Source organism: Manacus candei, unplaced genomic scaffold (assembly GCF_025592945.1).
Source record: "Manacus candei isolate 608988 ecotype Guabito, Panama unplaced genomic scaffold, ASM2559294v1 h1tg000005l, whole genome shotgun sequence".
NCBI classification, from domain to species: Eukaryota; Metazoa; Chordata; class Aves; order Passeriformes; family Pipridae; genus Manacus; species Manacus candei.
The window spans coordinates 143,957-159,553 of NW_026138053.1; the positions used below are offsets into that span (position 1 = coordinate 143,957).

Sequence of the window (15,597 nt, forward strand, 5' to 3'; positions counted from 1 at the left end):
TGCTGACTCACTCTACAACACCTCTTTACCCATAAACCTGCAGCTCCAACACTCGGCCTCCAACATTTTCAGTGTATTTTAGACTGGAGATGCTCTGTGCTTCCCCAGAGGGAAATGAGAGTTCCTGAGAGATGGATACCAGTGTCTCACAGTGTGCATAACGAGGTCTTTATTCAACAAGAGGGAGTAAAGAAAGAACATACTGAGTGACCAAGCAGAAACAAGGAGCAGAGTGCTCCATGCAGTCTTCAGGTTCTGTATCAGGAAAGGGTAGTTACCCTTCAGGTCAGACCCGGAGAAGATGGGATCAATACCATAACCAAAGTCCTCTGCTCTGGCTGAACAGAGAAGTAGTTGTGTCCTGGAGATGTGGCCACCAGCAGCTCCACACACACCACCCAGCAATAAACAAAACCCAGGGAAGGGCCTTTAACCCCTATCTCCCTGGATATGGTATGTGGCTATGTAAAGGGACTAGTCCTAGAAGGAATCCAAGTGGGGTGGCTGCAGCAGTAACAACACTGCTGTTCCCTGGGTCTGGTTCATCTCAGCTCACCTCTGGTATGGATGCATTGAGGCAGATTTGATGTTTGTTTTTATGCCACTTGGCATTTTTCCTAAAGAGAGGGAAAAAAAAGAAAAAGCAGTGCAAAATCAGCATATGGGAGAACATTTGCTCAGGAGCGTGCAAGAGTCACAACAACCCCATCTGGGCTTTTCTTGTTCCACTCCAGGCTTATCTGCTACAGCATCTTCCAGCTTCTGATCTACCACAATCAATCTCTTCTACAAATTGGCATCTTTCCCTGTTGAGAAATCTTCTTGACAACTCCTGTGTCCCTCTGTTATCCCCTCACATTCTATCCTTGTTCCACCCTAAAGAAGACTTTCTCTTTGTCAGGAGGCTCCTACATCACTGTTGGACTTAGTTTCACAGAAGTTGCTGGCAGCAGCACTCACAGAAGAACCCAGACTGATCTTCACTTCCATTTCAGAGAGGCAAACACAGAGCCTGTATCCCCTTACACGCAGCATTATTTACAGTCAGGGTGTATATTTAAATTACTAAGCCTCTCTGAGATCTCTTCATTTCTTGTAACCACATCCCCCTCTTGGGCATTATTACTCTTTGCTGATACCAATCACACATGGAAGCATGTTCAAAGCTTACTAGCAGCCTACAGTGAGTGTACAGTGCTAGACAAAACTGAAATGTCTGAACAATAAACAGTGATTAAAGAGCAGCTCAGAGGGATATTCAAAGAACACTCCTTCAGTGTCTTCAAATTAAAACAGGGAAAAAAAGGACAACTTCTGGAAGTTAAAACTGTAGTGCAGCAGGACAAGAAAAAAAAAGATTTGATAAGAAAATGCCTAAAAGAATAAAGATTATTAAACTTTCTCAAACATATCCAAAGTGGGTCACTGCCAGCAATAAATGGGCAGGCAACTGATATATCACTTCAGTGCTAATAAGCAATACACAAATACTGTTAGACATTACTCCAAAAGCAAGTGAAGAGGACTGCATGGTTCACCTGCATCTGGGACACTGTGAGCAATTCTGGTGTTCCCAGTCTTGGAAACAAAGAGAAAAAGTGCAGGTCAGAGTGACAAGGATGGTCCAAGTTATCATTTTTACATGAAGTCACAGTAAAGAGAATAGGACTCATAAGCTGGGGGGAAAAAAAAATTAAAAATGGACAAAGGGAGGAGACATGACAGATTTCCAAAACATGAAAACTAGTATGGAGAAGGTGAGGAATCATTACTCGCCATTTCTCACAACATGGGTAAAAAGGAAACATGCAAGAAAATTATCAAGAAAAAGATTTAAACATAAAAAGGATTATTTTAAAAGCAAAACATGCAACAGAGCTGTGGGACGTATTGCTATATGTGTTGTAGAAGTCAAAACTGTAATTCAAACAGGAACTGCAGAAATTAATGGCTGCTGTACCCAGTGGTACAAAAAAAACCTGGCTTAATATCTCTGAAAAATGACTGTTGTCAAGATATACCTTTTTCTTGTATTCTTTCAGCCTCAGCTATGGGCATAATCAAAAGCAGAATAGTGAGACTGACCTTTGGTAAAATCCACTATAGCTGCTCTTATCAAAAGGGACCTTACCCCTAACACAGGCTGGACAGCAGCTCTTGTTACCAGGGTGCTCTGCCTGGGCTACAGAAGGGCCTGTGTTACCATCCTGGATACAGTGTTTATGGGGTCTTTGTTTTCAAATCACAATGGAAATTAATTTCTCTTACCTAAATACATATTTAACTCAGGATTAATATTGTTGCTCAAGTTCATTTCTGAACAACAGTCATTACACGGGCAAGAAAACACCAATTAGGATATCCGATATCCTGAATCGCAATTAACGTTATGACAGCACAGGGTTAGGCCTGTATGTCCCCCAGGCCCAGCCCATTCCTGACAGCAGAGGACTTTTAAGGAGGAATAGCAGAACAGGGCAAGCCTGCAGTGACACCCCTGCAGAATACCACAATCCCCCCCCTGCTGCTAACATACTGTGGCTCAGGGTCATGGAATCAGAGTTGGTTTCTTCAAGATTAGCTGTTGACTAATTTTTCAAACAGAAATTTACGTGCTTACTTATTTTTCCATCTCATATAAACACTATCTACCTATCACACTAGGCAATGCGCTCTACAGTCTAATTATTTCATATTCAGAAAAATATCTCACTTTTGTTCCAAGTTTACAAGCCCGTATTTTCATTGGAGCACTTTCACCAATCCTTCTGCATCCTGGGAGACAGTGAGCAATCATTCCTCATTCACCTGCTGTATACAATTTGGGATTTTACAGGCTTCCTTCTCCTTAGCCCAAAGCTATGGCCAATAGCAGAGAAGGTATCAGAACCACCCATAATATTGTAGGTGTGGGTGCCCAATGGATTTACAGAATGGCCTGAAGATACCACGTGTTCCTCTTCCAGTAATTGCAAACATTTGGTTTGCATTTCTGCCCCAACTGAACAACCAATTGATGTCTTTAGAGAACTCATATCATGGATGTATTTCACAAATACAAGTAACTAGGTTGGAGTCCAGGTGCTGGATATGTACAGTCCAATTTGTACACCCCTGTATTTCACTTTATGTTTCATACAAATGTAGCCTACTGCTATGAAGCAAAGTCCCTTGGTATGGGAAATCCTTCTGACTTTTTACAGACAACTTTTGGGTTTTTTCTTACCTTAAATAACTCATTGCCACCAAACTTCACCACTTCATTGCTTACCCACAACTTAAATTTGACAGGAAATCCCCCCTGCAAAACTACACTGTTATCTCCCTCCATACTGATCCCTATGTTCACTAAGTCTCTTATTAAAATAGTATTGCAGTGGGAGTTAAGAAGCTGAAGCTGGTTGGCTGGGATCCATTTCAACCTCAGCTAATTTTAAGCAGGTATTGCTCCACTGTTGTAACCTGACTCATGTTAAGGCTAGAAAGGAAACTCATACTTAGTTACACCTCAGAGGTGACTGGGGAAGAATCTCTACATCTGCATTTGTCTCTCTTGCTCCATGGATTTCAACTGATCTCAGATAAGCAACTTCTTTACCTGGCTGTCCTGCTGGTGTCATCTGTACTCCTGCCAGCATTGGCTGCTGCTGAGCTGGTGCCCCTGTCATTGGGACCTGCTGGATGCCTGAAGCCCCTGCAATGATGGCACCAGCTCCTGGTTGGCCTGACTGGACAGATGCCCCTGAGCCTGGGGGTCTCCGGTTTGACAGCCCTTTCCCAAAGGCCACAGCTGCTACCAGTGCATTGGTATCTGCAGGGTTGAAAGTCTGCTTGTTCTGTCGTAAACCTGCAGAAAAAAAAGTTGTTATTTTCAGAAGTTACTTTTAGACTTAGCAATCAAAGTCTAAGGAGTAGCATAGCTGCTCCTGAATTTACTTTTTAGCTACTTTGGTTCGTGTAATAGAGATGAGTTTTCTTACAGGCTCTCCTACAGGAGTCTCAGCAGGGTCAAAGAAGCTGCAAAATCCAGGGACAAGGGTGATCCAAGAGCTTTTTCACTGACAGCAGGGCATAATCTACTCAGGGAAGGAGGACAGAGGGAGCTAACTCCTCCATGCCCATGAGAAGTTCCCACTAAAGGCTCCATGCTCAAGCCTACAGCAGTTAACAAGCACTGTGTTTTAGATAAACAATGGCAACATCCCTTTTGAAGGCTCATGAGCAGCATGGTGTCTGCAAGTTTTTCTGCCACACATGTGCCCAGTTATACTGTTAATCCCAGAAACTAGACAGAACCTGTGCTTGGGTCCTTGCTTACACTATGTGTGTGTCAAAGATAACGATAAAAACAATGCCACTGCCTTTAGGAGTTGTGCACAGCACTCCTGGGAACAGTAAACACAACCAGAAAAGGCTGACCATGAGTCTGATGCACCCATCATCTAGAGGGCATCACACAAGAGCCTGCCAACAATGTAGTCTCCTTCAGAACACAGCTAAGGGGTTTCCCATTCACTGGCACTGCATTTTCACATCTATTTTTATTAATTAAAGTTGATTGAGAGGTTTTCTTGGCAAATACTTACCACTTCCTCAAAGAGGGATATGGAAAAGGGTTGGGATGACCTTCCTGCCATGCACAGGTCACACAAGCAGGACACATGACACCCACAGGATCCCTTCTCAAACTAGGGACAGCCAATCTTGTATCTTCTGGAATGCTTTTGTTTATGCTGCTCAACCTCAATTCCCATACTTCAGCCTGTCTGTTATACCTGTTTTGCCTCTACTCTCTGAAGCCTGCTGCTTGAACCCCTGCACCCCACTTCCACCTCAGTGACATACCTCCACTTTCAGATTCACGCTCCTCCTTACTGATTTTCTCCAGCAGATTTGAGCACATTTTGTTCAGACTTTGGATCTGTTTCTGCAAAATGAAAACTATCAGAAACTGCCAGAATATCTCCAACTCAGCACAAATCAGCAAGGAGAATGAACAAGCTTTCTCTTCCCAGGGTCTGTATAACCAACTGTAAGAATTTTGGTGGCCGAGCCTAGGGAGCCCAGTGCTAATGCACACGGGGCACTATGGGGATGAGATGGCCTCCACTTCTCTGACTGGTCCGATGGCACCTCCTGTGAACAGCCAGAGAGCTGGATACCCTGGTGAAACTGTGGAGGAAACCAAACCTCAGCTAGGGTCAGCTGGAGAAATCTCAGACAGGAAAGGACAAAGCAAAAAAAAATAAACTTTCAGATGGAAGGGTGAAGGAAGCAGAGTTAAAGGGCATTGTGTACCCTAGGGATAAGAGGCAGAAGTATCAAGCTGTTCTTTACCTACCTGTGCTGCATCAGGGCTAATTCGAGCTGCATCAGTGATCAGCTGCTTCTCCTGCTCCTCCACCTCAGGGTCGGGCTTAGTTCGGAGATGGTCAGGCACCACCTCATGGCTGAACACGGGCACACGCCCCTCCGTCTGCCGCTGCAACGTTGGACAAGCCTCACTCAGAGCCTCTGCCTCCAGCCCAGGGCACAGGCCATGGTGCTGGAACAAGGCCAGCATGCTGTGCAGAAACCTTGATCTGGGGAGCATTAGGAAGTTTTAACAACTTGTCTAGGAATTTGCATTGTGCCTGTTTAGTCAGAGCAACATATTTATGAATAGAACACCTCCTGTAAAGGGCATCCAGTGCACGTGAGGTGAAAATCCCTCAGCAAAGCAGCTCCCAGACAGAACTACTCGCTGCTTTTTCTTTCTCTACACCCAGGGCTGAGGAATGCCCAGCACAAGGAGTGGCAGGCTGGAGCAGACACACAAGCACTTTCTGATAATCAAGGGACACGTCTTACCATGATCTCCTCATCACGGTCTGGAGACAGCACTAGGGGGATGATAACCTGGTTTCGCAATAGTGGGGTCTTCTCATGCTTTAGCACTTTATTCAAGGTGTTCAGCTGCCCCGAGAGCAATGCAAAGCTGTCCAGAACTGATGGCCTGGGAAAGCAAATAAAGAAGATAAAACATGGAAAGGTATGCCACAGGTAGCTTTTCTCTCTTCTTTGTTCAAATGGCTGAGAAGTGAGGAAGTAACACTATTACTCCTCAAATCAGTCTACTCCAGACAGTGAGCAGTAAAACCCAGGGTTGAATATGCAGATGTGGACAAACCCCAGCCCCTACTGCAAATGTCTCAAATGTTGCAAATAGTTCAGGGATTACAAGCAGTACCATTGGAAGTGTCAGTTGTTTGGGATTTCAGCAACATACACAGGAGCAATTCTCTCCTTACCACTAACTCTCCCAGTGCAATTCTAGAGCAAGGTCTGAGAAATAATTTAACCCCTAGGCAGTACAGCCAGGAGAGACAATATTTATGGCTTGGCGATTTGCTAAGCAATAATGAAGCAAAGTAACTGATAATCTTGTCCCCTTCAGCTTGTTCCCACAGGGGGATTCACCACCTCTCCTGCCTTCTGCAACATTAACTACAAATGTTAATGGCCTCTGAAGCTTTCTGCAATGGTAGACACTGTTTAAGATACCGTATGGTTTACTAAGTTGCAGCTATAACATCTTTATGCTCCACCAGGAGGAGAATGCCATCTTGCAAGTCTCTCAAACTGTGTGGTGAAACAGAACTAGCAAAACACAAAAGCTCAGTTTATATCAGAGCCAGAAAAAGCCAGAGAAGGTCAAAAAATGCAGAAAGAACTATTGCTCATTTCACAGTGCATGTGGGTCTCTAAGATATTTCACTTGAGAACTTCCAGTCACTGCAGATGACTCTATTACTCTACAGCATGAGACCAATGGATTTCAGCTGGTTTTCTGGTGGAAGACAGGTAGTGGTTCCTCCAGCACAAATATGAAAAGCAAATTTAAACCTACTGACACTAGGCTTCTAACGGTTTCTAACTAATCCTTTGAGCCAAGTCTGAACAGCTTCAGTGACCAAGCACCCCCAGCTCCAAGAGACACCTTACCATGTGAGTCGGTCGTACTCGTTCTCCAGCTTGTAGATAAAACTGACCAAAGAGTTCTTCAGGTCGGCCACCTGACTGATGAGCGCCTCCAGGGTCAGCTCCAGCTGCTTCTCCTCTCTCTAAATTAAGGTAAGAAAGACAAAGGATGAGGACAAAGCTTAACATCCTCCCAAGGTATTGTGAATCCACATCCATGCATCCATAATCCAATTGGTCCTACAGCCAGCCTCCTTTCCAGAGGAAGCAAACAGAGACTCCAGAAATAAAAATCCTATGGTTTCACATTGATCCCCTTCCCCTTGGGACACTTAGGCAATAGACTTGTGCCTCAGACAAACGCTTGGCCAGCTGTGCTCTTTAAGATCTAGATGAGCATAGTGAAGACATCATCACTTACATCTGCTTTTTACCACATCAGGCAAAGTCATCAAAGTTAGCTCATGCCACCTTTGTGAGCCATTTAAGCCAACTCAGCTCAAAGTAGATTAGCATTCTCTCAACTTTCTCTGACAGCAGCTGTGGGCACAGCGATGTCTTAATCCAAAACAGCCTTTGCAAAAGGAGTACCAGGTCCGTGGCCTAAAGACTCCAGTTTGTGCTCTTTACCTCATTTACCTTCTTTCTGCCCAAGTGCCACCTCCAGCTGCCAAAGAAACTGGCAGCTGCTACCGTATTTGTGCCTTACTGGCTGCGGGAGGCCCTGCTGTGACACGGAAGGTGTCATACCCACACACACACCTCACCTCCTGCCTTTTGCTCGGATTACATTGTTTAAATAATCTTTTCCACTGATAACCCCATCCGGGTGAGGGAGGACGTTGACAGATAAAGTGTCAAGACAGGGGATCTGATGTCAAAGACACCAAGGCATGTTCTTGACTCTTGCAAAAACCTCCTAAAATCCTATCTACTCTAACTTACTCATACTACAGTATTGCGCAAAATATAATTAAAGTCCCAGCCCTAACGAACTGCTCGTGTAAGTTGAGAACTGTACAATAATAATCCATGAGGAGGGTGGGACAAAGCAATCAAATAATAGAAAGGGAATACCGATTGGGAAAGCAGATAGAGTGACTCAGGCTGCTGGCATGCTTGCTATTGGGTTTGTTGTTGCACTGCTTAAATACACTGGACCAGTGTAAGCTTCACAGGAGAGGTTATCAGGCATCTCCCATGTTCATGAGAACACAATATCATTCTATTTTATTTATATTCTGACAAGTCAGTAATTATTGACAGGACTTCATTTTAGCCACCTTAGAATAACAGCTGAGTCGACCTTGTTAAAATTTGATCCCCCATCCGTGGAGTGGGCCCATGGAAGGGATTGCTGCTGGCTGTCCCACCTGGAGACAAAGGCACCCTCCTCCATCTTGTGACTGGACTAGTCAGTTCCTGTCCAATTAAGAAATGAGCCTACAACTGTTTGTGTGCACTGTGTTTGTGCAAGAAGATTAACTACTGCCTGTATTACAAGCTGGGCAGGTAGCCCGTGTTTTACTACAGGGGTGCCAGGCATATGCACCCATAACAATTCCCCTGGCCCGCTGCCTGTGCTTATCCAAGAAGCCTTCAAGATGAATGAAATCCCATTGCACATGGCCTGCTCCAAGCCTCCTTCTTTCCCAGGCTCTTCCCAAAGCCATAAGGAGCTGGAAGCAGACGTAAGCAGTGCAAAGCAGGCGTACAATAAGACTGACCAGTGATTCTAAGGAATGCCGTGCCTGCCTCTTGTGCCTCTCACAGGGAATGCTTTAAGGAGTTTGTTAGCAATGCTAAATTGCCCAGAGGTAGTAAAGATAGGGCTTATTGAAGGGGTTTTTGTTGCAGCACCTGCTGATAGGGAGCAACTGAGAGATAAAGGTGAAATTCAGAGTAGGTAAATGTAAGCAATGCATTCGGCAAAACAAAGGGGGGAAAAAATCATGACTGGCAAAACAAAGGGGAACACCCCCGCCCCGCCCAGACTTTCTGTACACAATGACATTCTCTGAGCTGATAATGTTGTTACTCATCAACAAGATCTTGGGATTATCTGAGGATAACTCGTGAAAACATCTGCCCAAGGCTCAAAAGGCAGTCAAGGAAGTGACCATAGGATTTATTAGGAAAGCAACAGAAAGCTAAGCATCCTTATGTGACCGCATAAATGCATGCCTGATTTGCATCTCGAATATTACGAGTCACTCGTCCCTCCAGCTGAAAAGGGATAATGTAGGAATACGTACTAATAAAGGCAACAAGCATGATCAAGACTATTCACAGTTCTATAAATGCATCAATTAAAAATAGTAAAGAGACTGGTACACACAAGGAGAGAAAATGTAAAAAAACCCTATAGATAAGGAATTGCGGGACAATCCATTTTAACTTTCTTTTCGGGTAAGACAACCAGGAGACTTGCACGAAGCCAGCAGGCAGAGGTTTCAAACCAAAGGAGGTAGATCTTTACAGCCTGTTAACCTGTCATTAACTTCGGCAACTCTTGCACATTATGGACGCTACAAATTCACAGCATTTAAAAAAAAAAAAAAGTAACCAGGTCCTCCTCCCATTGATGAAATTTCATTCGAGGCTATTCAACACAAGGGACACGCCAGCAACAGTCTACACGGAATGACACCCAGCAGCGTGTTTTGCTCTCACGACTTCATTTGGGCACCGGTGGCAAAGCCAGGCTGGTGGCAAAGCCAGGCTGCTGGGGCAGGGGGGCCTTTGGTCTGAGGGCTCTCACCCGGGCTGCAGCAGGGGCTGAGAGGGGCCGGTGCGCTCAGACAGCCGCACGCACCGCCACCCACCCCACAGCCGCGCAGCAACAAGGGAGAGGCCGCTGCACGGGGGAGCACCACGAGCTCGGCCTCCCGCCCGGGCTGCCCCGGCCGCGGCTGTGCCCGGTCCCTGCGGAGCCCCCCGGCCCCGCTCCCCGGCCCTCACCTGCATGGCGGCGCTGGCGGCGGCGATGGCGGCGCTGGCACCGCCCCGGTGTCCCGGGAGAGCGGCGCTTCCGGGGGCGGGGCCGCGCCGACATGGCGGGGGCCGAGCGGCCCGACGGGGAGGTGGGAGCGGGCCGGGCTGGGCTCGGCGGGGAGCGGGGCGGCGGGGCTGGGCTCGGCGGGGAGCGGGCCGGGGAGCAGGGGCTCGGCGAGGGCTGGGGGTGGCGCGGGGCCCGGGGCCGCGGTGGGGAGCAGCGGGGCTGCCCCGGTAACGGGGCCGCAGCAGCCCGGGGTGAACGGCGCTGGCCGGGCGCTCCTGCGGGGCTGACCTGTGATCCCGCCGCAGGTGGAGGAGGCAGGACACGTGTTCCTCCTGATGAAGAAGGACTACCGCATCTCCCGCAACGTGCGCCTCGCCTGGGTGCTCAGCCGCCTACACCAGGTCATCCGGGCCGTGCCCGAGCCCGAGCTGGTGAGTCGGTGTCCGGGGCTGGAGGGGTCGCCGCGGCTGGTGCTGCGCCACCCGGCAGCGCCTGGACCCTGCAGAGCATCCGAACCCGGCTCCTTTCTCTGATTCTTCCTGTGACGTGGATTCTTCCTTCTCTCATTTGCTTGTTCTGGCAGGTGAAGTCGGAGAATGAGCTTGATGTTCTCAGCATCCTGCCTAACGGGTGGCAGCCGGACGAGCCCGTCCAGCCCAGGCCCTATCTCCTCGTGCCCTCCACACGGGTCACCTTCCTGGCCCGCCAGTACCGATTTGTGATCGAGCTTGATCTGAGCCCTTCCACGGGGATTGTGGTAAGTGCAGAAACTGCCTCTCCGGGGTGTTCTGCATGAAAAGGCTGGACTCGTTTCTATTTGCTGAGAAGACTTATTGCTCTAAGCGTCAGTCTTAACTTTTGCAGAAGTTTTGCTTTTCCTAGGAGGGAGCTGGGAAAGCTGTGCTCCTGGCCGAGCAGCTTAGTGGCAGGTCCTGTTTCTCCACTGGATGCTCAACGTGTGATTTTTGTTTATGGGAGCTGTTGTTTTAATCCAGCTGCCATTGCAGAAGGATGTTTGCTGCTGGCTCTGCAGGGTGGGACAACCAGCAATGAGATTGAAAGTCCTAGAAAACAAAAAAGCTGTTCTCTTTCTCTGTTTCTGCAGGATGACTCAACGGGGGAGATAATTTTTGATGAAGTGTTTCATACCCTTTCCCGATGCTTGGTGGGATTGTTAAGACCCTTTCGTATCCCTGGTTCAGACATTATCTACCAGCCAGAGATCTTTGTCACCATCCAGGCATATTCCTCCATCATTGGCCTGCAGTCCCACCAGGTGAGGTTCAGCCTGTCCCTGGGCTTGGCTCAGCTCTCTGTGCCAGGGTCCTGTGAGGGCAGAGGAAAGCAGGGGTGTGTGGCAGCTGGGCTCTGTGATCTGTGATGCTGCAGCCTCGTCTCACTAGAATGTGGCCTGGTGTGGTGCAGAAGTGCGTGTGAGCAACTTCTCCTTTCTGGGCAGAAGGCAGAGGTTTTTCTGGAGAATGCTGCCCACAGGCGTGACCTTAGAATTGGGCCTCAGGGGATATTTGCCTCATGTTGAAAGTGTGCTCGTTGATGTTTTGTTGTTGTTTTTAATTTCTGTTGATTAATTCTTTTTCCTGTTATAATTAGCTTGAAGGATCCAAGCAGAGCCCATGTGCCCAAAAGCTTGTCTGCCTGCTCCAGCTGTGTAGCAGTGGTTAATTCAAAAATAATTGCCCCTTCCTACAAACCTTCTTCTCTTTGCATTGCTATGAATATGCTGCTGCTTGCTGGAGGGAGCAGCCAGCTCCAGTATTGAGATTATCAGTGAGATTTTACTTGTGTCAGGGTAGGTCTGTTTAACAAATTCAAGTCTGGTTTATGGTGCCAGTGTGATTTTTGAAGTTCATCCTTGATCTCTTTCACCTTACTGTATTTTCACATTACTTACACATTTCTGATGGCGTGTTTCATTCTTATGCTAATACCAGAGAAAGTGGGTGGTAACAGGGGGAGCCTCTTAGCCTGTGCGTGTTCCCGCCCTCTTCCTGCCCTGCCCAAACCTTCTGCCAGGGTCTGTGTAGGGCCTGAGGAGCGTGGCCTTCACTTTGGTCCATTCTTAGGTGCTACCAGATTAAGCGTAGCAGGAACTTCTCCATTTGCCAGTGGTATTTTGTGTGTCGTCTTGTCCAGCAATCTTGCAGACACCATCCTGCTGTGCCTCAGTATCTCCCCTATTAACGCTATATTGGGCTACATCTGTAAACACAGGTGTCATGCCTATCAACTTGGGGAGTTTCTGTGGTGGCAGGTTCACTCTGTCACATCACTCAGCCTCTTCTGTAATGTCCAGTCTAATTTTTCTTTTCTTTACTTCCTTTTGGAAGATAATTGGATCAGTCTATAGGTGAGTTAGATTGGAACAAACAGGCCTTCCTTAGAAACATCAGACCAGAGTTAATGGCTTCTAGCAAGGATCCCACATCACTTTGTCCTGACAGCTGCTTATCTTGGAAGAATGCAAATGAAGTAAAAATTTCTTGCCCAAGAAGGTTTCCCAAAGTGCAATGTGAGCATCTGCTGCAGAGTGAACTCCAGATGCCACAAGACACCACTGCTCAGGGGCAGTTGGCTCTGAGCAGGAGCAGAGAGAAGTGGCCTGTGTTGTACCTGTTCTTTGTCAGGGATGTGTCTGAACTTCACCATAGGGAGCTGTGTTCCTGTGTGGGGTGGTGCTATAAAACCTTAAAGTGATGACTGATGTGTGTGTCCTTGGGCCAGGTACTGTTCCAGGGCTGTCAGCTGGATGAGACGAAGCGTGAGGCCTTTCTGCACCAAGTTTACACACAGCTGTGTGCCTTTGAGAACAAAGTGGCAGAGATGCTCCAGCAACAGTATGAACCCAAACCTCAGGTAAGGAGGGCAGAGGTAGTTGGGGTCTCCTGGCTCCCTTGAGATCTGCGCTCTGAGGCCCCTCTGAGGTGAGGTGGCAAGAGGAACAGCAGGGTAGGTCTGCAGAAGGGACAGCTGAGGAGTTGGCAAGATAATGTTGTGGGATGCGCTAACGAGACCTTAACTGAGGAAAGCAAAACCAGTGTTTAGAAGGACTGATGAGAATGATTACTTTCCCTAAGATTTTTGTGCAGTAAAACAGCTTGACTTGCCTGACATCATGGGACAAATGGTAGGATGTGCTTTCTCTCTGAAGAAGATTGTGGGAGAGGTGATTATGCCCATATTATTAATCTATAAATAGCTGTGAATATGCCCTTAACCCTTGTTACATTTCATGACTGAAAATACTTTGTTGTTATGATGAAAACTAACCATAAAACTGGTGCAGTTTCTAAAACTGGTGCAGTTTCTAGTACTCCTTGAAATCTGTGGCAAATGCTGGTTAGTAGCCATGGATATGTGTATCAGGAAATTAATGAAAGCATCATAGAAAGTTTGGGTTGGAAGGGACCTTTAAAGGTCACGTCCCTTGACCTGCTGGCCATGCTGCTTTTGATCTTCTTGCAGTCAAAGTCCTAATTGGCCTGTCTGAGGTGATTTAATTCTTATTTAGTTATTAGAGTTTGAGCTAAAAGGAAAAAAAAGTCTCAAAATCAGATGAGCAAGAGGCTACTGGTGGTGTGTTGCAGTTCCATATCTGGAGTGCTCCGAATCTCATATTCCAGCTGAAATTTGTGTGTTTGATTACTAAGACTGTCAGTCCTGGAACAGAAGGAAGATTGGAGGAAGTAAATACCTGGTCTAGTGAGTCCAGATGGTGTTTTTGCAGTGCTTTGTATGCATTCCTGCTTGAATGCAGTGTTTCTCTCATGGTGAACTACCTTATAACTTCTTCCATGCAAATGGGGGAAAGAGACGCTCTTGCAGGCCAGAGGGACTGGTGAGTCCTGCCACAGGCTGTGGGGTGGAGGTGGGAGGCCCCAGGGGAAAGGCAGGGACTGAAACTTTTTTAACTTTTGAAGTTGTATTAGCTGTATCATTGTTAAGGAGTGTCTGAATTTATGGCATCTGGCAAATTAAAGTGATGGATAGATATTTTTTTTTTTTTTTTTTTGCTCACAGCCACAGATTGCTCCCATTTGTGCATAACAAAAGTTTCCTTAGTCCCAGTTTTCTTTTCCCAGCTCCAGTCATCTGCAGCTTTGCAGGGGAGGGTCTTGCCTATTCTCTGTCTTAGCAGTAAAAATGAAGCAATATTTTATTACAGGTTTGAAGTGCCAGAGCCTTCTGGAGATGAGGGGACTATGAACACAGGTTTCTCACTGGTGTAATTATACAAATTTCAGGCTTTGCCTGGGGGATATTTTTCATAGAAGGTGGAGAAGTCTACCTGCATTTGTTTGTATCAACAGTGCATAACGAGTGCTGTTTGAGCAAAGGTAAATGCATAGGCGCTAGACTTTGTCCTTACGAGGCTCCTTGCTCCCTCTGCTGCAGTGAGACACAGCTGTCTCTGCTTCTCCAGCCTTTCTGGGCTGAAAAGAGTAGATTAAGTAGGTGCTGAATAGCTGCAGCTTCTACTAAGTGACAAGGGGAATAAATTGGTATTCACCATCTCTTTTATTGGGAACTGCTTTGCTCTAAGTGACCCCAAAGTGTCTCATGTTTCCTCTTCTGTGAGAAATCAGCTTAGAATAAAGCTCTGAGCATGCTGTCCCGTTCCTCTCCCCTCAAGCAGCCTTGTCCAGCTGTTCTGACGGGCCCAAGTGACCAGGATTTTGAGAGCACCTGGAAGTTAAAGCTACTAGTGGAGTCTGTTGAGGTGCTCCAGGGATGTGGTGCCATGGGACTGCCAGACTGAAGGGTGTTTGGAAGAGCGAGAACTAGAGCTAGGCTGAAATCAGCCCCGTGGGGCCTTGTGGGTTTTTTTTTTAACTTTTCCAGGTGGATTTGTCACCCCTGAGCCAAGAGAGCCCTAGTGAGGGGCAGGAGTCATCCGGGAGGAAGCCCAGCGTGTCTGTTGTCACTGCTGATGTTGGCCTGGTCAGCATGGTCCGGCAAGGGATCCTGGCACTGCAGCTGCTGCCCTCCAACTCCAGTGCAGGTTGGCTGCATCCTCAGGGTTAAGGTTTGCCCAGTTGTTTGCAAAGGGTTGTGTTCCTCCTGCCTTAGGCCGAGGTTAATTTTATAAGGGCTGGTACCTGGACCCTTCTGTTGGGGATGAAATTTCAACATCAGCTTTTACTCTCCACGCTGTGGGCAAACTGTGGCAGTGGGAATGGGGAGGACAGCACTGTGCCACGTGCTGTGTGTCAGCATTGGGGAGTTTGTGAGGAAGTACAGCTGTGACTGTTGCTCAGGACAACCCGGGATGTGCAGAGCTAAGTGCTGTGCTGTACCTAGCCAAGGTGTTTGCCAGCTCCATAATGCCTTGGAAGCTCTAAACCATGCTTGGGATTTTCCTTCTACTTTTGCCCTGCCTAAAACTTTCTCTCTGGTGGATATAATGGGAGATTGATAGCTGCTTGAGATGGAAGATGCTCTAAGATGCTGCCTTATTTACAGGTATAATAATAATTACGGATGGTGTGACCAGTGTCCCTGATGTGGCTGTGTGCGAGACTTTACTCAACCAGCTGCGCAGCGGCACAGTGGCCTGTTCCTTTGTGCAGGTATGTCTGGTACCTGGCAGTGTGGGGCAGAGGGGGAGGCAGATGGAT

General features: G+C 47.2%; 2 protein-coding genes across 8 annotated transcripts in view; one reads left to right on the top strand and one right to left on the bottom strand.

Moving 5' to 3' along the window:
• Nucleotides 1-136: 136 nt before the first annotated feature.
• On the bottom strand, nt 137-10,359 carry MED8 (mediator complex subunit 8). 2 transcript variants are annotated; one of them, XM_051797435.1, is made up of 7 exons: nt 10,250-10,359; nt 6,985-7,103; nt 5,851-5,995; nt 5,342-5,482; nt 4,846-4,927; nt 3,599-3,847; nt 137-617 (listed from the first exon to the last, which is right to left on the bottom strand). In XM_051797435.1, the coding sequence occupies exons 3-7, from the start codon at nt 5,851-5,853 to the stop codon at nt 553-555; spliced, it is 540 nt and encodes a 179-aa protein (XP_051653395.1). In that variant the 5' UTR covers nt 5,854-5,995; nt 6,985-7,103; nt 10,250-10,359; the 3' UTR covers nt 137-552. The 2 variants fall into 2 exon arrangements, with proteins under 2 accessions (XP_051653395.1, XP_051653387.1); XM_051797427.1 differs by lacking the exon at nt 10,250-10,359 and adding an exon at nt 9,922-10,000.
• Nucleotides 9,978-15,597, top strand: part of SZT2 (SZT2 subunit of KICSTOR complex) — a 54,493-nt gene continuing 48,873 nt past the window's right edge. For 5 of the 6 annotated variants that reach the window (XM_051796891.1, XM_051796919.1, XM_051796911.1 and 2 more), the window contains exons 1-7: nt 9,979-10,043; nt 10,267-10,392; nt 10,545-10,718; nt 11,067-11,237; nt 12,704-12,835; nt 14,822-14,981; nt 15,443-15,549. In XM_051796891.1, coding sequence (XP_051652851.1) covers nt 10,014-10,043; nt 10,267-10,392; nt 10,545-10,718; nt 11,067-11,237; nt 12,704-12,835; nt 14,822-14,981; nt 15,443-15,549 — 900 coding nt within the window. In that variant the 5' untranslated portion in view covers nt 9,979-10,013. Of the gene's footprint in view, nt 10,044-10,266; nt 10,393-10,544; nt 10,719-11,066; nt 11,238-12,703; nt 12,836-14,821; nt 14,982-15,442; nt 15,550-15,597 lie in introns of all 6 variants that reach the window. The other variant, XM_051796927.1, reaches the window with a different exon arrangement.